Raw genomic sequence first — 25,720 nt, 5'->3', positions numbered from 1 at the left:
ATGCATATATTTGAAACCCAGCAGAAAAGTAACCACCAGCCTTCAGTTAAGTTTGCACTCTTTGAAAAAGCAAACAAAGCTTTAAAGTCACTCTTGAGTGCTGACTGCGGGTTCCCACTCTGCGAGGTCAGAGAAATAATGGTCAAAATTGATGAAACTGTATTGATCAATAATAATGAAATTAAGATGTTTATGGTGAGAATGTACAATGACAAAATTCGTTTTTGTCAGGGTAACAAAAACAATGAGCTACTTATGGTGTTTTCAGCTGATCTGACTTCTGAAGTTCTTGCTGCCAAAATAAGATCACAAGATGCAGTAAAATCACCAGGAAACATGACTTTCCACATTCCGCTGGAATTCATGCTCTCATCTCTCAGAATACCGTCCCATTGAAGAAGGTTGAGTTTTGACCAGTAATACCATCTCTAGTCATAAACTATGCAACAGTATACACAGCTCTAAACAAAAATTCCAAAGTGCGCATGCTCAGCTGGAAGACCAGCCTATCCTGGCAATTTTCTGTGATTAAGGTGTTTTCTCTATTTTAGCTGACATTTTTATGAGCAATCCAGTAGAATTTGATCTTTATCCAATGATGGGTGTTTTCCACATGACAAAAGCTGTGTTGCGGTGTGCAGTAAGTTATCTCAGTGGCAGTGCCATAGACAATGCACTTATTGAGTCCTAAATATTTGGAAGCAAAATTGTCCAGCCAATATTGAGCGGCACTCATTATGTTCATTTGTTACAAGGTACGCTCATCATATCTGAGGCTATACAAACATTGCATTGGAATGCTTTATGGAACAAGAATGACAAATTAGGTTTTGCTTATCATCTCAGAAGTGAACAAGGCACAGGGTGCACTTCATTAAAAAGACATAAGGCAAAGCCAGGCAATGTTCAATACATTCAGTTCAAAATCAGAACACCAAGTTCGTAGAGTTAGTCAAAGAATGTGAAGAGAAACAGAACTGTGCAAGAAATGTTTTACATATGACACAACAGCTCTAGTGAAAAAATGGTACATGCTGATCAGGAAGCAGATTGGGAGTCACATGTGAAGATTACTGTGTTTTGCCAATTTGTTTGCATAAACTACCTGAGATATGGTCCTGGTATTTGGGAACAGTGAGGAAGCTAGAGGTGAAGGAACCGCACCTCTACAGAAAATTCATCCAAAGTCATTTTGTGGTGAAAGACAGAGAAGGAAGGTTCAATGCTGTAGATCCAGATATGAAACTGGAACAGACAATCCAGAGATCACAGAAAAGCTCCAAGGGAATTGTTAGTCAGACGTGAAATTGAATATGTTGCTTAATGGCAGCTAGTTTACCAAGAAGTCATTTCTATTTGCCTTGTTTTCAGAGAGATGACAAAATCAAAATTAATGGGCCAAGATGAAACTGTTCCTCACCACAAACTTGTGGGAAAGAGAGGGAAATTTGTAATAATCATGTTGACAGCCTTCTTCAATTCATGCAGCAGCAAGGCCACCGCTTTGAAATGGCTGCGCCTGTGTGACCACACAACTTCGTGATCCAGCAATATGTGGATAACCTTATAAAAGACATGTCTGCTAGATGTCCTGGAACATGGATTGAAACTATACGCAGAACTGAAGCAGGAGAGATTTATATTGAAAGAGAAAAGGCTGCTTTACAAACTCACTGAAGCTATCCTTCCACACTTTGATTGCAGTAGTGAGAGTTTTGTCCAAACAGCCACTAACAGGTAACAAAAACACAACTTTCGGAAGCACATAGAGAGATGGATGTAGCAAAAGAAAGGGAAGCCTTTATCAAGGAAATTCTGTCACATGATCTTTTTCTAACAAGCGCATTATTTGGCAGAGATGCTGCAAACAAACCAATGAAGCAAGAACTCGTACAAAAGCTAAAAAAAAATCTTTCACCTGAAGAATTTCAATTCGAAAAGGTGCCTGCATTGAAAACTGCTGTTGTTGTGGACTTTATGTCAAAATTGAGAATGGTCAAGATTTCATCCATGCAAAACTTCGGAGAGGTCGTTCAGACTGTTCTACAGATATCAAAGTCTGTGTGCACCTCGCAAGAACTGCACATTGTCTTTGACAGTTATCTCGAACTATCTGTCAAAGAATTGAGAGAATCAGATGAATGTCTACAAGTGGAACAATGCCCTTGCCTGCATCAAAAATTCGATACCTATAGCTATGCAACTTGTTAAATTCTGGTCATCAACATCGAGAAAGATGAACTTGGAGAAGTTAACTTGCCAAAACATTGCTGATGAGTCAGTGAACACTGAGTGTCTGATCATTGCAAGCGGAATGATTGTCAATGAGGAGTTGGTGCATGCAAACAGATATTCAAAAGGTAAGGGCCATATTGTTCAAGAACCTATTAGCAAATTGGAGGAAGCTGACCTATGTGTTGTGCCACATGTTGAGTGGGCAGTTCGAAATGGTTCCAATTGAGTCATTGTACTGTCAAGTGACACAGATGTTATTATTGTGCTACTTAGGTTTGTTGCAATGTTCATAAGTCAAGGATTGTCAGAGTTATGGATACGTTATGGAACAGGTGAGAAAACACACTTAATCCTGCTTCATATTCTGTACAAGAAACTTGACCCAGAGATGCCCAGTGTTCTTATTAAAGCACATAATCTTACGGGTGATGACACTATGAGCAAAACTGGAACAAAGCTTGGAGCTTTAACTGCTGAACCTGTGAAGTTTATAAAAGGATTTGCTGAGACAGAAGAAGAATGTGACTTTAAAGACGTAGAAAAATACCTTGTGTGTGTGTGGAAAATGAGTTCTGACTGTCATACCTGTGACGATCTTCAGTACAGAGAGTTCAAGAGATCAGTCCCACTAGGAGAACTTCCACCGACATCATATTCTGTGCGTGGACACATTAAAAGAGCGTTCTACTTGATCAGAAGATGTGTACATGTTTTGAATCATGTATATGTAGAGAACAATCTGTGTGAATTTGGCTGGGAAGATATTGATGGGGTGCTAAAACCTACCAAAGTTCTAAAGCCTCTACCCACAAAACTTACACGAACATGTACTTGCAAAACCTGTGCTACAAAAAGATCTCCCTGTCGATATGCTCTTCTCAAATGTTCAACATTCTTCAGATTTACCACAGGTGATTGCTGAAACAAAAAACTAAAGTGAACTATGAAAATGTGTCTAAAATAGGAGTGATAAACATTCTCTTTTTCATATTCACATCATAAACGTTGTGTGGTGTATACATAAAAGGACGATTGTTTGTTTCATTTCTATATATCTCTTCTTCCTCTATAAAGGCCGACATTTTGGTAAATTGCAAAAGGATTGCTCTGAGGAGTTATTTGTTTATGTTTTCACATCAAAATGAATTATTTAGGTTTCACGGTTCCTGATTACATCATCACTGCAGTACATTTGCCATTCTTAAAAATGTCACACAGAAAAATTCAACCCACATCAGCAATGTCTACCCAAGCGTGGCCAGGATTTTTTTTAACCAAAAAGTGTCTTCAGACGGTGACTAAAAATGTAATATTGCCCATGCCTGAAGTATTGTGTGTGGGAAGGTATTTAAATTTAAAGAGTTATAACACATTCCCATGCCAGAGAACTGTTATTAACAGTTTAATAGCCAAATAGCAGGTTCTGTCACTGGCAATCTGTACAACTTGTTAAGCTTGTTACTACAGCCACAAACACAAAACACCATTAGGAACATACCTGTTTTACTGTCACAGATCCTTTATTATAGTCTGCCTTCAGCTTAACTGCGAGGGAAAAAAAAACATTGTAAGAGAAGCTATGAGCCTTTACATTCTCTGGGTGAAGAGAGAATCACACATGCTTTTTTGTAATTTCAATTAATAACCTTCGGTTCTTAGGGCATTTGTTATACCAATGAATATGAGGGCAACTCTCAAGTGTTAATTAGTGAAGATATACAGACATAGAGACTTACATGGAGCGGGATGTGCAAACAATGCAAGCAATAAGGTAATTTGTTCAGAACATTTAATTTATTTGTTGTGTATGGCTCTAGTAGAGATCCACTAGCGTGATTATATAGACTTACAGATGGATAATAGTGAATTACAAGGATGGTTTTCACTGAGGGGTTCTGAGCGACATGAAATAGACAACAAGAAAGAAGCTAAGGTTGTCTATTATGTCACTCAGAAAACAGACGTGACAAACAGCCCAGTTACTCAATTTGTGCTCATCTAAAGGAATCTGCCCCGGACTTCAAATACTAGGCAGAGGCTGAGGAGTTATGGGATATCCATACATTACATGGCCTCACCTCTCTGTCCCAAATTAAAACAAACAATGGCAAATGCAATAGGTTTTGCCTATGCAATTAATAATGAGATTTTTTGTATAAGTTTTGGGTTGGTGCGCAGTTGTGCAATTTAAGTTAATAAAACTCTGGGCCTCATTACGAGTTTGTCGGAGGGGATTACTTCATCACAAACAAGATGGATATCCCGTCTGCCTTTTTACAAGTTCCATTATATCCTATATATCTTGTAATATGGGGGACTGGATATCCGTCACATTTGTAACGTGTTTCTGTACCTTCGGGTGATGTTGGCGCTATATAGAAGTGCCCCAAAAAATAATTAAATAAAAAAGCATGTTACATAGCAGTGCTATAACATGTTTTTTATTTAATTAATAATAACTTTTTAATTTATATTTTCTTCCTGACTAAGGAATCAAAGGGTTCTGGTTTTGCTGTAGGTTGAACTACAGTTTGGTACTTTATAGGCATAGTAATGATTGCTTTTCCAACTGTTTGCACTATTAATATATTTTTTGCCTGGAACGGTGGATGTTCTTTTCAGTTTAGAATACTTAATGTGATCTAGTGTATGTGAAGGATAAATGCAATTATTGTACTGGTTAATGTTTTCTCGAACTTAAAATATAATAAAAAGATTTCAACAAAAAAAATGTGTGCCTGTCTCGTAGTTAGCTGTTTTTCTATGTATCAAGTAGTGTGTCTTCCTTTGTGTGTATGCACATCTGTTTACATGTATCAGTATGCCTATGTATACATGTATATGTCCATCTTCAAGTAAATGGCTGTGTTAATCTGTGTGTGTACGTATGTGATGTGATGCAGATTTGTATAGCGCACTATCATAGCTTGCCTGGAAACACAGGAAGTTGTCGACGCAGAGATTAGTATGTGGTTTCCCAACAACAAAGTCGGCAACTCTGGCCGTTTCACCACATCTTCTTTCCTCCTCACGTCAGTGGATAATTCATTAGAGAAAGTTTTACACAACATTTTTAAGTGCTACATAAAGTCATATACAATTTAAAATCCCTTTTGTTTTTCATTCCAAATATCGCAGCAGAACAGGTGGAGCAACAACTCCCGAGCTGAAGAGTTGGGGGGCTTAAGGGAATGCTGTTGCACCCCAAATCCCCCAACAGTAATTTCACAGAGGTTAGGCTTGGTTTGAATTTTGTGGGTTACGATTGTGTTGTTTGTTAATCCCAGTGTGTTGCATTGTAATTGGATTTATATGGCACTTGCTACTCCTGACAAGACGCTGAAGCGCTTTATGACAAGGCACACACATTCTGAAAATAGTTTAGGCAAAATCTTTTCCGGGTAGAGCTCTTGAACTGACAAAAGAAAAGGTATCAAACGACTCTCTCACAATCTGTGTCACATGTAACTGAAACATGCTCAAAACAAACGGTGCTAATCACAATATATGAAAAGGTTCCGTTCCTTACCTTTCTGCATACAGCTCTGAAGAGACAGAGTGAGGTGACTGATGGGGGGGACGAAAGATGGAGCTGGATAAAGAATGCAGCTGTTTCAGTGAAGACTCAAAAGAGGAAGTTAGGGTGCTTGACTTCTAAGGTTTGACAAAGGGAACCCAAAAAAAACAGGCCTTCGTGTGTAGGGGAAGCCTTCCTGCACAGACACCCACTTGAAACGGTTTAGAAATGAAACAAGGATGTTGTAGGACATACAAGGAGCGGTAGAGGGAGCCAGAGGGACTCTGAAGGAGTATGAACTAAAAATTAACAACAAACCGTGCTTTCATGGTGTACGCCTGCCGGAGATAACACCAGAGGGCTACTGACAGAGGGATAGCAGGGACATAAACAACACAAGCATTTACAATGCAATGGGCCTCGAGTTAGAGCTATTAGCATTGTAAACTCCTAACTAGACTTTTCTTGTCACATAAACTGAAAATGAAAAGATAAACAGTTTCACAAAAGCGAGCCGATGGCCACGAAGCAAACACACAAAAAGAAACAGACGTTAGCTCAGAGTGAAACCTATCGACAAAAGTGCAATTATCCATGTGACCGGGAAAAGTGCAATTATCTACGTAACAGGATCGATGTCATGCAAAGCACACAACTGTTGCCCAGCGAGATCGTGTTACCTACGAAACAAATAGAAAAAGTTGTCCAAAAACAATATGAAAAACATGGAGCCTTGTATGTTTTCATTAGTTGCCCGGTGTGCTCGAGGAGGGCTAAACATTGGAAAAGGCATGACGTATGCAGGTCTTTCACTAATCAAATCAGATGAATTTTAAAAGGCAAGCCCACAAACAAACCAAAGTGATGGGCGTGGTTACAAGCCCGTACAGTGACAGAGCGCTTTGCGTGCTCGACCCTAACAAGGGAGGGAGCACCACAATGGAGAGTTGGAGGAGGGTGAGCGGGGAAAAAGCAACTTAGAGGAGGGAACAGACAGCAGACACAGGCACTCTTGTAGAGTGCATGTAAAAGTGAAAGAGAGGGAAAGCAAAAATGACACAAATTAAATGTGTTCTCCTCTTTCCTTTGGGTAATTATTGAAGGAAATGTGTTTATTCAAATCACAGTAATCATTTAAAATTACATTTTAGGCAGTACATGTGCTACATTTGATGTCTGAATCAGTTTCCTCCACTTTTTTTCCTGGTACACAAATACTTTCGTGATACGAGATAAAAGAAAATATATTTGCTTCAATCTGTACTGCACGCACAGCTAAAAAAGTTCAAATCACGTTTGTCCTGTTTACTGCACCAGCGCAACGTTTTTGTTCTACTGCCCTAGATATGAATCTCGGAAAACTTCTCAACTCATCTTTAGAGCTCATTGCTAAATAAAGTCTTTTGAATTTGATATAAATTAAAATATAAGTAAAATCAACATTTCCGTTAAAAAGATCGTAATTCTCGAAGCATAAGGAAAAAAAGTCACCCAGCACGTGTCAATGGGTGGCGGCCTCTGACAGTGTGACAGATTAACTCTTCCCACTAGAAATTTTGCTAAAAGAGTGTACTTTGAGCTTTCGCAAATGTGTCACCCCAGCTGAGAGGCACTGGGTGGAAATAGCTTGTTGCTCCCGCACTGTTCGCCTGTCACTGGCTATTAGACTGGCTGCTTTGCCCGAGTTATGTGTTCCTCTGCTTGTTTTTCCCATGAGACACAACTGGAATTATGTACATGGCATTTAACGAAGAAAGTTCTCAATCCTGTACAAACAGGCATAGAATATGAGTTTTTGGGGGTGTGAGAACACACGATTGTTTTCAAAGTGATCTTAATGAAGAAAAGTTTTTCAACAAGCTAACTATACCAGGAAGGGATGGCTGCACAACGCCCCCCCCCCCCCCCCCCGTTCAGTTTGTATGCAATTACAGATTAAACACGAAGGTGGTTATTTTCCAGTTATTGTAATTGTACTCAAATTTGTAGCATAGCTTTGGGATTCGTTTTGGTATCTTTATTTCTCACTCGCGAGAAGTCAGTGCGTGCCACGTAATCCTTTGTTGTAGCAATCTGCTAATTCGAACTAATTAAAACATTGAATAGTTTTAGACATGTGAAACAGATCGCCGTGGTTCAAAACCAGGATCAAAAATGCCAGTTTTTCTTTCACAAACGAAGACTGTACTGCATCGTTTTTCTCTGTGCGTCAGGGTTAAGCAGAACTCCATCTGGTAAAATCAGTTCCATGAGCACATCAGACTAATTAAACGCTAAACCCGTGTTTGCACACAGCCACTTGATGGCATTAGGTCTCCGTTATTTGCAGTCCAATCTTACAGTTTTCATATTCTATTTTTAGACATGATTGACTCAACAAAAAAATGATCATTGTGGGTAAGTATTGGGCTTGAAATGAAAACAAGAACTTGAAAATTTGTGCAGCCACTGGGAGATTATGTAAACAGCAGGCAAAACATTAACCCCTTCGCTGCCAGGCCTTTTCCCCCTCCTGTGCCAGGCCTTTTTTGGCTATTTGGGGCAGTTTGCGCTTAGGCCCTCATAACTTTTTGTTCACATAAGCTACCGATGCCAAATTTGCGTCCTTTTTTTCCCAACATCCTAGGGATTCTAGAGGTACCCAGACTTTGTGGGTTCCCCAGAAGGAGGCCAAGAAATTAGCCAAAATACAGTGAAAATTTTGTTTTTTTTAAAAAGAATGGGAAAAAGGGGATGCAGAAGAAGGCTTGTGGCTTTTTCCCTGAAAATGGAATCAACAAAGGGTTTGCGGTGCTAAAACCACCAGCTTCCCAGCTTTCAGGAACAGGCAGAATTGAATCGGAAAACCCAATTTTTCAACACAATTTTGCCATTTTTCTGGGACAGACCCCATTTTTACGATTTTTTGTGCTTTCAGCCCCCTTCCAGCCAGTGACAGAAATGGGCATGAAACCAATGCTGGATCCCAGAAACTGAAACATTTCTGAAAAGTAGACAAAATTCTGAATTCTGCAATGGGTAATTTGTGTAGATCCTACAACGGTTTCCTACAGAAAATAACAACTGAAAAAAATAATATTGAAACTGAGGTGAAAAAATCTGCAATTTTTCTCTACGATTTAATCTAAGTTTTTCATGCAATTTCAGATTTTTTAAAGCACTATACCGTTACGTCTGCTGGACTCTTCTGGTTGCGGGGATATATAGGGCTTGAAGGTTCATCAAGAACTCTAGGTACCCAGAGCCAATAAATGACCTGCACCCTGCCTTGGGTTTTCATTCTATACCGGGTATACAGCAATTCATTTGCTGAAATAGAAAGAGTAAAAAATAGCTATCAAGAAAACCTTTGTATTTCCAAAATGGGCACAAGATAAGGTGTGGAGGAGCAGTCGTTATTTGCACATCTCTGAATTCCGGGGTGCCCATACTAGCATGTGAATTACAGGGCATTTCTCAAATAGACGTCTTTTTTACACACTCTCTTATATTTGGAAGGAAAAAATGTAGAGAAAGACAAGGGGCAATAACACTTGTTTTTCTATTCTATGTTCCCCCAAGTCTCCCGATAAAAATGATACCTCACTTGTGTGGGTAGGCCTAGCGTCCGCGACAGGAAATGCCCCAAAACACAACGTGGACACATCCCATTTTTTGACAGAAAACAGAGGTGTATTTTGCAAAGTGCCTACTTGTAGATTTTGGCCTCTAGCTCAGCCGGCACCTAGGGAAACCTACCAAACCTGTGCATTTTTCAAAACTGGAGACCTAGAGGAATCCAAGATGGGGTGACTTGTGGGGCTCTGACCAGGTTCTGTTACCCAGAATCCTTCGCAAACCTAAAAATTTGGCTAAAAAACACATTTTCCTCACATTTCGGTGACAGAAAGTTCTGGAATCTGAGAGGAGCCACAAATTTCCTTCCACCCAGCGTTCCCCCAAGTCTCCCGATAAAAATGGTACCTCGCTTGTGTGGGTAGGCCTAGCGCCCACAAAAGGAAATGGCCCAAAACACAGCGTGGACACATCCCATTTTTTTTACAGAAAACAGAGGTGTTTTTTTGCAAAGTGCCTACCTGTAGATTTTGGCCCCTAGCTCAGCCGGCACCTACGGAAACCTACCAAACCAGCACATTTGTGAAAACTAGAGACCTAGGGGAATCCAAGATGGGGTGACTTGTGGGGCTCTGACCAGGTTCTGTTACCCAGAATCCTTTGCAAACCTCAAAATTTGGCTAAAAAAAACACATTTTCTTCACATTTCGGTGACAGAAAGTTCCGGAATCTGAGAGGAGCCACAAATTTCCTTCCACCCAGCGTTCCCCCAAGTCTTCCGATAAAAATGGTACCTCACTTGTGTGGGTAGGCCTAGCGCCCACAAAAGGAAATGGCCCAAAACACAACGTGGACACACCCCCTTTTTTTTTTTTTTACAGAAAACAGCGGTGTTTTTTGCAAAGTGCCTACCTGTAGATTTTGGCCCCTAGCTCAGCCGGCACCTAGGGAAACCTACCAAACCTGTGCATTTTTTAAAACTAGAGACCTAGGGGAATCCAAGATGGGGTGACTTGTGGGGCTCTGACCAGGTTCTGTTACCCAGAATCCTTTGCAAACCTCAAATTATGGCTAAAAAAAACACATTTTCCACACATTTCGGTGACAGAAAGTTCTGGAATCTGAGAGGAGCCACAAATTTCCTTCCACCCAGCGTTCCCCCAAGTCTCCCGATAAAAATGGTACCTCACTTGTGTTGGTAGGCCTACGCCCACAAAAGGAAATGGCCCAAAACACAATGTGGACACATCACATTTTTTAACAGAAAACAGAGGTGTTTTTTGCAAAGTGCCTACCTGTGGATTTTGGCCTCTAGCTCAGCCGGCCCCAGGGGGGGCAGAAATGGCCTATAATAAATTTCCCCCCTCACCCCCCGGGGAGCGACCCTTGCCTACAAGGTCGCTCCCCTTGAGTGACGGCGCAAAAAAAAAAAGATCCCTGCTGCCTAGTGGTTTCTGCCCCCCTTGGAGGCAGATTGACCTAAAATCAGCCGATCTGCCCCCAAAGCGGGCAGAAATGGCCTAAATCCAATTTGCCCCTCCAGGGGAGCGACCCTTGCCTAAGGGGTTGCTCCCCATCTTTAAAAAACAAGCAAACAAAAAAAATAAAACAAAATTGCCCTGGCGCCTAGAGGTTTCTCCCCCCCCCGGGGGCAGATCGGCCTAATACCAATAAGCCGATCTGCCCACAAGGGGGGCAGAAATGGCCTAAAATAAATTTGCCCCCTCAAACCCCCCGGGGAGCGACCCTTGCCTACAAGGTCGCTCTCCTTGCGTGACGGCGCAAAAAAAAGATCCCTGGTGCCTAGTGGTTTCTGCCCCCCCTTGGGGGCAGATTGAACTAAAATCGGCCGATCTGCCCCCAAAGCGGGCAGAAATGGCCTAAATTCAATTTGCCCCTCCAGGGGAGCGACCCTTGCCTAAGGGGTCGCTCCCCATCTCTAAAAAAACAAACAAACAAACAAAAACAAAAAAACACAAAGAAAAAATTAGCCCTGGCGCCTAGAGGTTTCTGCCCCCCCAGGGGCATATCGGCCTAATAACAATAGGCCGATCTGCCCCCAAGGGGGGCAGAAATGGCCTAAAATATATGTGCCCCCCACCAACCCCCCGGGGAGCGACCCTTGCCTACAAGGTCGCTCTCCTTGCGTGACGGCGCAAAAAAAAGATCCCTGGTGCCTAGTGGTTTCTGCCCCCCTTGGGGGCAGATTGAACTAAAATCGGCCGATCTGCCCCCAAAGTGGGCAGAAATGGCCTAAATACAATTTGCCCCTCCAGGGGAGCGACCCTTGCCTAAGGGGTCGCTCCCCATCTGTAAAACAACAACAACAACAAAAATCCCCGGTGCCTAGTGGTTTCTGCCCCCCCTTGGGGGCAGATTGGCCTAATTAAAAGGGGGGCAGAAATTGGCTAAAATAAATTTGCCCCCCAGGGGAACGACCCTTGCCTAAGGGGTCGCTCCCCTTACGTGAAATTCACGAACAAAAAAAAAACTCCCTGGTGTCTAGTGGTCTCTGCCCCCCTTGGGGGCAGATTGGCCTCATAAAAATAGGCCAATCTGCCCCCAAGGGGGGCAGAAATGGCCTAAACATAATTTGCCCCCTATGGGAGCGACCCTTGCCTAAGGGGTCACTCCCCACACCTAAAACAAAAAAATAAACAAAAACAAAAGAATTTTTTTTTTAATCCCTGGTGCCTAGATCGGCCTAATAATAGGCCGATCTGCCCCCGGGGGGGCAGAAAAGGCCTTAAAAAAAAATGCCCCCCCTGGGAGCGACCCTTGCCCAAGGGGTCGCACCCTTATGCCACTTTCATTTTCCAAAAAGACATCCCTGGTGACTAGTGGGTGTTTTGACAGCCGGATTGCTTTCAATCCGGCTGCCAAAACGCAGAGAGAGACTTCCAAGGGAAGGAAATACATTTCCTTCCCTTTGAAGCCTCTCTCGGCCTCCCCCAAGTGATCGGAAGAGAAATGCAAAGTATTTCTCTTCCGATCGCACTGGAAGCTGAGCTTCCAGCGCAATGGGGGAGGCTCTGTGATTGTCAGCACGCGCTTGCGCGCTAACGTCACAGGTGGGGTGGGGGGGGGGGTCGGGGGTGGAAGGGGAAGGGCTTCCCCTTCCATCCCTGACTTGGGGGTGTGGGGGTGAACCCCAAAGAGGGAGCGCTAGCGCTCCCTCTGTGCTGGGTGCCCAGGACGTAATGGTTACGTCCTGGGCACAGCAGCACTGTGCCGCAGGACGTAACCATTACGTCCGCGGCACAGAACTGGTTAACAAGCATTTGCAATGCAACGGGTCTTGCATTTGCTCGAGTTAGAGCTATCAGCAATGTAAACTCCTAACCGGATGTTTTTTTGCCACACAAATTAGATGAAAAAAATGAAAGCGCGATCGTGCTATGTAAAATGCAGCTTGATCGCGCTGAAATTGAAATCGGAAAAACAGAGAGCGATCGCGCTAGGTAAACCCCAGCGCGATCGCGCTGCGTGGAAAATAAAAGGTTAAAGTAGTCTGGAAACCATGCTGAAAACATGGAGCCTCATATGTTTTCAGTAGATTACCGGTTCTGTGTAGTGGGAAGAGGCATGATGTATACATGCCTTTCCCGAATGAAAAAAAGCGAATTTTAAAAGGCAGCCCAGGAACCAATGAAAGTGACTGACGTGACTTAGGTTAGAAGCCCAAAGAGAGATTACTGTAGGGGACGGATCGCTTTGCGCTCGCCCCTAAAAAAGTGCCACAAAAGCGAATGAAAACAGTACTTGTGCAACGGACCACTGACAAGAACAAACACATGAGGAACAAGCATTGGTAAACAAAGGAAATAATGTTACTGTAAGTGGCAAGCACAGAAACCAATGAAAAACAAGGAAAGCAAGGGGGCAGTAATAAAGCCCCTTTTAAGATTTATATTAAATATAATACATTTCTCAAGCAAAACCTAAAAGTACAAAAGATTTTGCAAGCACGGTGCAGGAGAAAAGTAAAAAAATACCTGTCACCCACTCCCATCCCGCCCCCCACTCTCTGTGCCTTCTGGTCCTTCTGCTTTAGAAGCTGTGCTCCCTGCATTCCAGCACTGCTCGGACAGGCTCTCCTAGGGCCTGAGCATGGCAGCCTGGAATTCCTTCATGATGTAGTGTAAGGAAATGCCTCCTTGGCATGGTTGCCCCCTGACTTTTTGCCTTTGCTGATGCTATGTTTACAATTGAAAGTGTGCTGAGGCCTGCTAACCAGGCCCCAGCACCAGTGTTCTTTCCCTAACCTGTACTTTTGTATCCACAATTGGCAGACCCTGGCATCCAGATAAGTCCCTTGTAACTGGTACTTCTAGTACCAAGGGCCCTGATGCCAAGGAAGGTCTCTAAGGGCTGCAGCATGTCTTATGCCACCCTGGAGACCCCTCACTCAGCACAGACACACTGCTTGCCAGCTTGTGTGTGCTAGTGAGGACAAAACGAGTAAGTCGACATGGCACTCCCCTCAGGGTGCCATGCCAGCCTCTCACTGCCTATGCAGTATAGGTAAGCCACCCCTCTAGCAGGCCTTACAGCCCTAAGGCAGGGTGCACTATACCATAGGTGAGGGTACCAGTGCATGAGCATGGTACCCCTACAGTGTCTAAACAAAACCTTAGACATTGTAAGTGCAGGGTAGCCATAAGAGTATATGGTCTGGGAGTCTGTCAAACACGAACTCCACAGCACCATAATGGCTACACTGAAAACTGGGAAGTTTGGTATCAAACTTCTCAGCACAATAAATGCACACTGATGCCAGTGTACATTTTATTGTAAACTACACCCCAGAGGGCACCTTAGAGGTGCCCCCTGAAACCTATCCGACTATCTGTGTAGGCTGACTAGTTTTAGCAGCCTGCCACAAACCGAGACATGTTGCTGGCCCCATGGGGAGAGTGCCTTTGTCACTCTGAGGCCAGTAACAAAGCCTGCACTGGGTGGAGATGCTAACACCTCCCCCAGGCAGGAATTGTCACACCTGGCGGTGAGCCTCAAAGGCTCACCTCCTTTGTGCCAACCCAGCAGGACACTCCAGCTAGTGGAGTTGCCCGCCCCCTCCGGCCAGGCCCCACTTTTGGCGGCAAGGCCGGAGAAAATAATGAGAAAAACAAGGAGGAGTCACTGGCCAGTCAGGACAGCCCCTAAGGTGTCCTGAGCTGAAGTGACTCTAACTTTTAGAAATCCTCCATCTTGCAGATGGAGGATTCCCCCAATAGGGTTAGGATTGTGACCCCCTCCCCTTGGGAGGAGGCACAAAGAGGGTGTACCCACCCTCAGGGCTAGTAGCCATTGGCTACTAACCCCCCAGACCTAAACACGCCCTTAAATTTAGTATTTAAGGGCTACCCTGAACCCTAGGAAATCAGATTCCTGCAACTACAAGAAGAAGGACTGCCTAGCTGAAAACCCCTGCAGAGGAAGACCAGAAGACGACAACTGCCTTGGCTCCAGAAACTCACCGGCCTGTCTCCTGCCTTCCAAAGATCCTGCTCCAGCGACGCCTTCCGAAGGGACCAGCGACCTCGACATCCTCTGAGGACTGCCCCTGCTTCGAAAAGACAAGAAACTCCCGAGGACAGCGGACCTGCTCCAAGAAAAGCTGCAACTTTGTTTCCAGCAGCTTTAAAGATCCCTGCAAGCTCCCCGCAAGAAGCGTGAGACTTGCAACACTGCACCCGGCGACCCCGACTCGGCTGGTGGAGATCCGACACCTCAGGAGGGACCCCAGGACTACTCTGATACTGTGAGTACCAAAACCTGTCCCCCCTGAGCCCCCACAGCGCCGCCTGCAGAGGGAATCCCGAGGCTTCCCCTGACCGCGACTCTTTGAACCTAAAGTCCCGACGCCTGGGAGAGACCCTGCACCCGCAGCCCCCAGGACCTGAAGGACCGGACTTTCACTGGAGAAGTGACCCCCAGGAGTCCCTCTCCCTTGCCCAAGTGGAGGTTTCCCCGAGGAATCCCCCCCTTGCCTGCCTGCAGCGCTGAAGAGATCCCGAGATCTCTCATAGACTAACCTTGAAAACCCGACGCTTGTTTCTACACTGCACCCGGCCGCCCCCGCGCTGCTGAGGGTGAAATTTCTGTGTGGGCTTGTGTCCCCCCCGGTGCCCTACAAAACCCCCCTGGTCTGCCCTCCGAAGACGCGGGTACTTACCTGCAAGCAGACCGAAACCGGGGCACCCCCTTCTCTCCATTCTAGCCTATGTGTTTTGGGCACCACTTTGAACTCTGCACCTGACCGGCCCTGAGCTGCTGGTGTGGTGACTTTGGGGTTGCTCTGAACCCCCAACGGTGGGCTACCTTGGACCAAGAACTAAGCCCTGTAAGTGTCTTACTTACCTGGTTAACCTAACAAATACTTACCTCCCCTAGGAACTGTGAAAATTGCACTAAGTGTCCACTTTTAAAACAGCTATTTGTGAATAACTTGAAAAGTATACATGCAATTTTGATGATTTGAAGTTCCTAAAGTACTTACCTGCAATACCTTTCGAATGAGATATTACATGTAGAATTTGAACCTGTGGTTCTTAAAATAAACTAAGAAAATATATTTTTCTATATAAAAACCTATTGGCTGGATTTGTCTCTGAGTGTGTGTACCTCATTTATTGTCTATGTGTATGTACAACAAATGCTTAACACTACTCCTTGGATAAGCCTACTGCTCGACCACACTACCACAAAATAGAGCATTAGTATTATCTATTTTTACCACTATTTTACCTCTAAGGGGAACCCTTGGACTCTGTGCATGCTATTCCTTACTTTGAAATAGCACATACAGAGCCAACTTCCTACATTGGTGGATCAGCGGTGGGGTACAAGACTTTGCATTTGCTGGACTACTCAGCCAATACCTGATCACACGACAAATTCCAAAATTGTCATTAGAAATTGATTTTTGCAATTTGAAAAGTTTTCTAAATTCTTAAAAGACCTGCTAGGGCCTTGTGTTAGATCCTGTTTAGCATTTCTTTTAGAGTGTAAAAGTTTGTAAAAGTTTGAATTAGATTCTAGAACCAGTTTTAGATTCTTAAAAAATATTCCAACTTTTAGAAGCAAAATGTCTAGCACAGATGTGACTGTGGTGGAACTCGACACCACACCTTACCTCCATCTACAGATGAGAGAGCTAAGGTCACTCTGTAAACTAAAGAAAATAGCAATGGGCCCCAAACCTACCAAAGTACAGCTCCAGGAGCTTTTGGCAGAGTTTGAAAAGGCCAACCCCTCTGAGGATAGCAACTCAGAGGATGAAGATAGTGACTTGGAGGGAAATTCCCCCCCTCCAGTCCTACTTAGGGAGAGCAGGGCTTCTCAAGCCCTGACTCCACAAATAATAGTCAGAGATGCTGGTTCCCTCACAGGAGGGACCAACAACTCTGAAATCACTGAGGATAACTCCAGTGAAGAGGACATCCAGTTAGCCAGGATGGCCAAAAGATTGGCTTTGGAAAGGCAGATCCTAGCCATAGAGAGGGAAAGACAAGAGATGGGCCTAGGACCCATCAATGGTGGCAGCAACATAAATAGGGTCAGAGATTCTCCTGACATGTTGAAAATCCCTAAAGGGATTGTAACTAAATATGAAGATGGTGATGACATCACCAAATGGTTCACAGCTTTTGAGAGGGCTTGTGTAACCAGAAAAGTGAACAGATCTCACTGGGGTGCTCTCCTTTGGGAAATGTTCACAGGAAAGTGTAGGGATAGACTCCTCACACTCTCTGGACAAGATGCAGAATCTTATGACCTCATGAAGGGTACCCTGATTGAGGGCTTTGGATTCTCCACTGAGGAGTATAGGATTAGATTCAGGGGGGCTCAAAAATCCTCGAGCCAGACCTGGGTTGACTTTGTAGACTACTCAGTGAAAACACTAGATGGTTGGATTCAAGGCAGTGGTGTAAGTAATTATGATGGGCTGTACAATTTATTTGTGAAAGAACACCTGTTAAGTAATTGTTTCAATGATAAACTGCATCAGCATCTGGTAGACCTAGGACCAATTTCTCCCCAAGAATTGGGAAAGAAGGCGGACCATTGGGTCAAGACAAGGGTGTCCAAGACTTCAACAGGGGGTGACCAAAAGAAAGGGGTCACAAAGACTCCCCAGGGGAAGGGTGATGAGACAACCAAAACTAAAAATAGTAAAGAGTCTTCTACAGGCCCCCAAAAACCTGCACAGGAGGGTGGGCCCAGAGCCTCTTCACAAAACAATGGGTACAAGGGTAAAAACTTTGATCCCAAAAAGGCCTGGTGTCATAGCTGTAAACAGCATGGACACCAAACTGGAGACAAGGCCTGTCCCAAGAAAGGTTCCACTCCAAACTCCCATCCAGGTAACACTGGTATGGCTAGTCTCCAAGTGGGATCAACAGTGTGCCCAGAGCAAATCAGGGTCCACACTGAAGCTACTCTAGTTTCTGAGGGTGGGGTGGATTTAGCCACACTAGCTGTCTGGCCGCCTAACATGCAAAAATACAGACAGCAACTCTTAATTAATGGGACTAGAATAGAGGGCCTGAGGGATACAGGTGCCAGTGTCACCATGGTGACAGAGAAACTGGTTTCCCCTGGCCAATACCTGACTGGAAAAACTTACACAGTCACCAACGCTGACAATCAGAGAAAAGTACATCCCATGGCAATGGTTACTTTAGAATGGGGAGGGGTCAATGGCCTGAAACAGGTGGTGGTCTCCTCAAATATCCCAGTGGACTGTCTGCTTGGAAATGACCTGGAGTCCTCAGCATGGGCTGAGGTAGAACTAAAAACCCATGCAGCAATGCTGGGTATCCCTGAACTGGTGTGTGTGAAAACAAGAGCACAATGCAAGGCACAGGGTGAAAAAGTAGAGCTGGAGTCTGGAAAAATGGCCCAGCCTACCAAGAGAACAGGAAAGTCAGTTGGGAAACCAACTGCAACACAGCAAAAGAAAGGGAACCTCTCTTCTCAGGAAGAAGTTCTGCCCTCTGAGGGAACTGAGCCTTTGGAGCTTGAACCTTACCAGGTTGAGCTCTTAGGCCCAGGGGGACCCTCAAGGGAGGAGCTGTGTAAGGGACAAGAAACCTGTCCCTCTCTTGAAGGCCTTAGGCAGCAAGCTGCTGAAGAGTCCAAAGGCAAGAAAAATGGAACGCATAGGGTCTATTGGGAAGATGGACTCCTGTACACTGAGGCCAGAGACCCCAAACCTGGTGCCACTAGGAGAGTGGTAGTGCCTCAGCTGTTCAGAGAGTTCATCCTAACATTGGCCCATGACATTCCCCTTGCTGGACATTTGGGACAAACCAAGACGTGGGAGAGGTTAGTCAACCACTTCTACTGGCCCAATATGTCCAACATGGTTAAGGAGTTTTGCCTCTCCTGCCCCACCTGTCAAGCCAGTGGTAAGACAGGTGGGCATCCAAAGGCCCCCCTCATTCCACTTCCAGTGGTGGGGGTTCCCTTTGAAAGAGTGGGTGTGGACATAGTTGGTCCACTAGAACCTCCCACAGCCTCAGGAAATCTGTATATCCTGGTAGTAGTGGATCATGCTACCAGGTATCCTGAAGCTATTCCCCTTAGGTCGACTACTGCCCCTGCAGTAGCCAAGGCCCTCATTGGTATTTTTACCAGAGTGGGTTTCCCTAAGGAGGTGGTGTCTGACAGAGGTACCAACTTCATGTCAGCATACCTAAAGCACATGTGGAATGAGTGTGGAGTGACTTATAAATTCACTACACCATACCATCCACAAACTAATGGCTTGGTTGAGAGATTCAACAAGACATTAAAAGGCATGATCATGGGGCTCCCAGAAAAACTCAAAAGGAGATGGGATGTCCTCCTGCCATGTCTGCTTTTCGCTTACAGGGAGGTACCACAGAAGGGAGTAGGGTTCTCACCCTTTGAACTTCTGTTTGGTCATCCTGTAAGGGGACCACTTGCCCTTGTTAAAGAAGGCTGGGAGAGACCTCTCCATGAGCCTAAACAGGACATAGTGGACTATGTACTTGGCCTTCGCTCTAGAATGGCAGAGTACATGAAAAAGGCAACCAAAAACCTTGAGGCCAGCCAACAGCTCCAGAAGTTTTGGTATGACCAAAAGGCTGCACTGGTTGAGTTCCAACCAGGGCAGAAAGTCTGGGTTCTGGAGCCTGTGGCTCCCAGGGCACTCCAGGACAAATGGAGTGGCCCTTACCCAGTGCTAGAAAGGAAGAGTCAGGTCACCTACCTGGTGGACCTGGGCACAAGCAGGAGCCCCAAGAGGGTGATCCATGTAAACCGCCTTAAACTCTTCCATGACAGGGCTGATGTGAATCTGTTGATGGTAACAGATGAGGATCAGGAGGCAGAGAGTGAACCTCTCCCTGATCTTCTGTCATCAGACCCAAAAGATGGCACAGTAGATGGAGTGATCTACTCAGACACCCTCTCTGGCCAACAGCAGGCTGATTGTAGGAGAGTCCTACAACAGTTTCCTGAGCTTTTCTCCCTAACCCCTGGTCAGACACACCTGTGTACCCATGATGTGGACACAGGAGACAGCATGCCTGTCAAGAACAAAATCTTCAGACAGTCTGACCATGTTAAGGAAAGCATCAAGGTGGAAGTCCACAAGATGCTGGAATTGGGAGTGATTGAGCGCTCTGACAGCCCCTGGGCTAGCCCAGTGGTCTTAGTCCCCAAACCTCACACCAAAGATGGAAAGAAGGAGATGAGGTTTTGTGTGGACTACAGAGGGCTCAATTCTGTCACCAAGACAGATGCCCATCCAATTCCAAGAGCTGATGAGCTCATTGATAAATTAGGTGCTGCCAAATTTCTAAGTACCTTTGACTTGACAGCAGGGTACTGGCAAATAAAAATGGCACCTGGAGCAAAAGAAAAGACAGCATTCTCCACACCTGATGGGCATTATCAGTTTACTGTTATGCCCTTTGGTTTAAAGAATGCCCCTGCCACCTTCCAAAGGTTGGTGAATCAAGTCCTTGCTGGCTTGGAGTCCTTTAGCACAGCTTATCTTGATGATATTGCTGTCTTTAGCTCCACCTGGCAGGATCACCTGGTCCACCTGAGGAAGGTTTTGAAGGCTCTGCAATCTGCAGGCCTCTCTATCAAGGCATCCAAATGCCAGATAGGGCAGGGAACTGTGGTTTACTTGGGCCACCTTGTAGGTGGAGGCCAAGTTCAGCCACTCCAACCCAAGATCCAGACTATTCTGGACTGGGTAGCTCCAAAAACCCAGACTCAAGTCAGGGCATTCCTTGGCTTGACTGGGTACTATAGGAGGTTTGTGAAGGGATATGGATCCATTGTGACAGCCCTCACTGAACTCACCTCCAAGAAGATGCCCAAGAAAGTGAACTGGACTGTAGAATGCCAACAGGCCTTTGACACCCTGAAACAGGCAATGTGCTCAGCACCAGTTCTCAAAGCTCCAGATTATTCTAAGCAGTTCATTGTGCAGACTGATGCCTCTGAACATGGGATAGGGGCAGTTTTGTCCCAAACAAATGATGATGGCCTTGACCAGCCTGTTGCTTTCATTAGCAGGAGGTTACTCCCCAGGGAGCAGCGTTGGAGTGCCATTGAGAGGGAGGCCTTTGCTGTGGTTTGGTCCCTGAAGAAGCTGAGACCATACCTCTTTGGGACTCACTTCCTAGTTCAAACTGACCACAGACCTCTCAAATGGCTGATGCAAATGAAAGGTGAAAATCCTAAACTGTTGAGGTGGTCCATCTCCCTACAGGGAATGGACTTTATAGTGGAACACAGACCTGGGACTGCCCATGCCAATGCAGATGGCCTTTCCAGGTTCTTCCACTTAGAAAATGAAGACTCTCTTGGGAAAGGTTAGTCTCATCCTCTTTCGTTTGGGGGGGGGTTGTGTAAGGAAATGCCTCCTTGGCATGGTTGCCCCCTGACTTTTTGCCTTTGCTGATGCTATGTTTACAATTGAAAGTGTGCTGAGGCCTGCTAACCAGGCCCCAGCACCAGTGTTCTTTCCCTAACCTGTACTTTTGTATCCACAATTGGCAGACCCTGGCATCCAGATAAGTCCCTTGTAACTGGTACTTCTAGTACCAAGGGCCCTGATGCCAAGGAAGGTCTCTAAGGGCTGCAGCATGTCTTATGCCACCCTGGAGACCCCTCACTCAGCACAGACACACTGCTTGCCAGCTTGTGTGTGCTAGTGAGGACTAAACGAGTAAGTCGACATGGCACTCCCCTCAGGGTGCCATGCCAGCCTCTCACTGCCTATGCAGTATAGGTAAGCCACCCCTCTAGCAGGCCTTACAGCCCTAAGGCAGGGTGCACTATACCATAGGTGAGGGTACCAGTGCATGAGCATGGTACCCCTACAGTGTCTAAACAAAACCTTAGACATTGTAAGTGCAGGGTAGCCATAAGAGTATATGGTCTGGGAGTCTGTTTTACACGAACTCCACAGCACCATAATGGCTACACTGAAAACTGGGAAGTTTGGTATCAAACTTCTCAGCACAATAAATGCACACTGATGCCAGTGTACATTTTATTGTAAACTACACCCCAGAGGGCACCTTAGAGGTGCCCCCTGAAACCTATCCGACTATCTGTGTAGGCTGACTAGTTTTAGCAGCCTGCCACAAACCGAGACATGTTGCTGGCCCCATGGGGAGAGTGCCTTTGTCACTCTGAGGCCAGTAACAAAGCCTGCACTGGGTGGAGATGCTAACACCTCCCCCAGGCAGGAATTGTCACACCTGGCGGTGAGCCTCAAAGGCTCACCTCCTTTGTGCCAACCCAGCAGGACACTCCAGCTAGTGGAGTTGCCCGCCCCCTCCGGCCAGGCCCCACTTTTGGCGGCAAGGCCGGAGAAAATAATGAGAAAAACAAGGAGGAGTCACTGGCCAGTCAGGACAGCCCCTAAGGTGTCCTGAGCTGAAGTGACTCTAACTTTTAGAAATCCTCCATCTTGCAGATGGAGGATTCCCCCAATAGGGTTAGGATTGTGACCCCCTCCCCTTGGGAGGAGGCACAAAGAGGGTGTACCCACCCTCAGGGCTAGTAGCCATTGGCTACTAACCCCCCAGACCTAAACACGCCCTTAAATTTAGTATTTAAGGGCTACCCTGAACCCTAGGAAATCAGATTCCTGCAACTACAAGAAGAAGGACTGCCTAGCTGAAAACCCCTGCAGAGGAAGACCAGAAGACGACAACTGCCTTGGCTCCAGAAACTCACCGGCCTGTCTCCTGCCTTCCAAAGATCCTGCTCCAGCGACGCCTTCCGAAGGGACCAGCGACCTCGACATCCTCTGAGGACTGCCCCTGCTTCGAAAAGACAAGAAACTCCCGAGGACAGCGGACCTGCTCCAAGAAAAGCTGCAACTTTGTTTCCAGCAGCTTTAAAGATCCCTGCAAGCTCCCCGCAAGAAGCGTGAGACTTGCAACACTGCACCCGGCGACCCCGACTCGGCTGGTGGAGATCCGACACCTCAGGAGGGACCCCAGGACTACTCTGATACTGTGAGTACCAAAACCTGTCCCCCCTGAGCCCCCACAGCGCCGCCTGCAGAGGGAATCCCGAGGCTTCCCCTGACCGCGACTCTTTGAACCTAAAGTCCCGACGCCTGGGAGAGACCCTGCACCCGCAGCCCCCAGGACCTGAAGGACCGGACTTTCACTGGAGAAGTGACCCCCAGGAGTCCCTCTCCCTTGCCCAAGTGGAGGTTTCCCCGAGGAATCCCCCCCTTGCCTGCCTGCAGCGCTGAAGAGATCCCGAGATCTCTCATAGACTAACATTGAAAACCCGACGCTTGTTTCTACACTGCACCCGGCCGCCCCCGCGCTGCTGAGGGTGAAATTTCTGTGTGGGCTTGTGTCCCCCCCGGTGCCCTACAAAACCCCCCTGGTCTGCCCTCCGAAGACGCGGGTACTTACCTGCAAGCAGACCGAAACCGGGGCACCCCCTTCTCTCCATTCTAGCCTATGTGTTTTGGGCACCACTTTGAACTCTGCACCTGACCGGCCCTGAGCTGCTGGTGTGGTGACTTTGGGGTTGCTCTGAACCCCCAACGGTGGGCTACCTTGGACCAAGAACTAAGCCCTGTAAGTGTCTTACTTACCTGGTTAACCTAACAAATACTTACCTCCCCTAGGAACTGTGAAAATTGCACTAAGTGTCCACTTTTAAAACAGCTATTTGTGAATAACTTGAAAAGTATACATGCAATTTTGATGATTTGAAGTTCCTAAAGTACTTACCTGCAATACCTTTCGAATGAGATATTACATGTAGAATTTGAACCTGTGGTTCTTAAAATAAACTAAGAAAATATATTTTTCTATATAAAAACCTATTGGCTGGATTTGTCTCTGAGTGTGTGTACCTCATTTATTGTCTATGTGTATGTACAACAAATGCTTAACACTACTCCTTGGATAAGCCTACTGCTCGACCACACTACCACAAAATAGAGCATTAGTATTATCTATTTTTACCACTATTTTACCTCTAAGGGGAACCCTTGGACTCTGTGCATGCTATTCCTTACTTTGAAATAGCACATACAGAGCCAACTTCCTACATTGGTGGATCAGCGGTGGGGTACAAGACTTTGCATTTGCTGGACTACTCAGCCAATACCTGATCACACGACAAATTCCAAAATTGTCATTAGAAATTGATTTTTGCAATTTGAAAAGTTTTCTAAATTCTTAAAAGACCTGCTAGGGCCTTGTGTTAGATCCTGTTTAGCATTTCTTTTAGAGTGTAAAAGTTTGTAAAAGTTTGAATTAGATTCTAGAACCAGTTTTAGATTCTTAAAAAATATTCCAACTTTTAGAAGCAAAATGTCTAGCACAGATGTGACTGTGGTGGAACTCGACACCACACCTTACCTCCATCTACAGATGAGAGAGCTAAGGTCACTCTGTAAACTAAAGAAAATAGCAATGGGCCCCAAACCTACCAAAGTACAGCTCCAGGAGCTTTTGGCAGAGTTTGAAAAGGCCAACCCCTCTGAGGATAGCAACTCAGAGGATGAAGATAGTGACTTGGAGGGAAATTCCCCCCCTCCAGTCCTACTTAGGGAGAGCAGGGCTTCTCAAGCCCTGACTCCACAAATAATAGTCAGAGATGCTGGTTCCCTCACAGGAGGGACCAACAACTCTGAAATCACTGAGGATAACTCCAGTGAAGAGGACATCCAGTTAGCCAGGATGGCCAAAAGATTGGCTTTGGAAAGGCAGATCCTAGCCATAGAGAGGGAAAGACAAGAGATGGGCCTAGGACCCATCAATGGTGGCAGCAACATAAATAGGGTCAGAGATTCTCCTGACATGTTGAAAATCCCTAAAGGGATTGTAACTAAATATGAAGATGGTGATGACATCACCAAATGGTTCACAGCTTTTGAGAGGGCTTGTGTAACCAGAAAAGTGAACAGATCTCACTGGGGTGCTCTCCTTTGGGAAATGTTCACAGGAAAGTGTAGGGATAGACTCCTCACACTCTCTGGACAAGATGCAGAATCTTATGACCTCATGAAGGGTACCCTGATTGAGGGCTTTGGATTCTCCACTGAGGAGTATAGGATTAGATTCAGGGGGGCTCAAAAATCCTCGAGCCAGACCTGGGTTGACTTTGTAGACTACTCAGTGAAAACACTAGATGGTTGGATTCAAGGCAGTGGTGTAAGTAATTATGATGGGCTGTACAATTTATTTGTGAAAGAACACCTGTTAAGTAATTGTTTCAATGATAAACTGCATCAGCATCTGGTAGACCTAGGACCAATTTCTCCCCAAGAATTGGGAAAGAAGGCGGACCATTGGGTCAAGACAAGGGTGTCCAAGACTTCAACAGGGGGTGACCAAAAGAAAGGGGTCACAAAGACTCCCCAGGGGAAGGGTGATGAGACAACCAAAACTAAAAATAGTAAAGAGTCTTCTACAGGCCCCCAAAAACCTGCACAGGAGGGTGGGCCCAGAGCCTCTTCACAAAACAATGGGTACAAGGGTAAAAACTTTGATCCCAAAAAGGCCTGGTGTCATAGCTGTAAACAGCATGGACACCAAACTGGAGACAAGGCCTGTCCCAAGAAAGGTTCCACTCCAAACTCCCATCCAGGTAACACTGGTATGGCTAGTCTCCAAGTGGGATCAACAGTGTGCCCAGAGCAAATCAGGGTCCACACTGAAGCTACTCTAGTTTCTGAGGGTGGGGTGGATTTAGCCACACTAGCTGTCTGGCCGCCTAACATGCAAAAATACAGACAGCAACTCTTAATTAATGGGACTAGAATAGAGGGCCTGAGGGATACAGGTGCCAGTGTCACCATGGTGACAGAGAAACTGGTTTCCCCTGGCCAATACCTGACTGGAAAAACTTACACAGTCACCAACGCTGACAATC

At 45.6% G+C, this 25,720-nt stretch overlaps 1 protein-coding gene across 4 annotated transcripts in view; it reads right to left on the bottom strand.

Annotated features, from left to right (window-relative positions):
- The window catches only part of APTX (aprataxin), a 193,859-nt gene that overhangs the window by 66,328 nt on the left and 101,811 nt on the right, over nucleotides 1-25,720 (bottom strand). For 3 of the 4 annotated variants that reach the window (XM_069237504.1, XM_069237487.1, XM_069237497.1), the window contains one exon: nucleotides 3,734-3,780. In XM_069237504.1, coding sequence (XP_069093605.1) covers nucleotides 3,734-3,780 — 47 coding nt within the window. Of the gene's footprint in view, nucleotides 1-3,733; nucleotides 3,781-5,764; nucleotides 6,505-25,720 lie in introns of those variants that run through there. The other variant, XM_069237513.1, reaches the window with a different exon arrangement.

The sequence above is a fragment of the Pleurodeles waltl genome, chromosome 1_2, assembly GCF_031143425.1.
Source record: "Pleurodeles waltl isolate 20211129_DDA chromosome 1_2, aPleWal1.hap1.20221129, whole genome shotgun sequence".
NCBI lineage: Eukaryota > Metazoa > Chordata > Amphibia > Caudata > Salamandridae > Pleurodeles > Pleurodeles waltl.
This window is presented reverse-complemented; position numbering and strand designations above follow the sequence as displayed.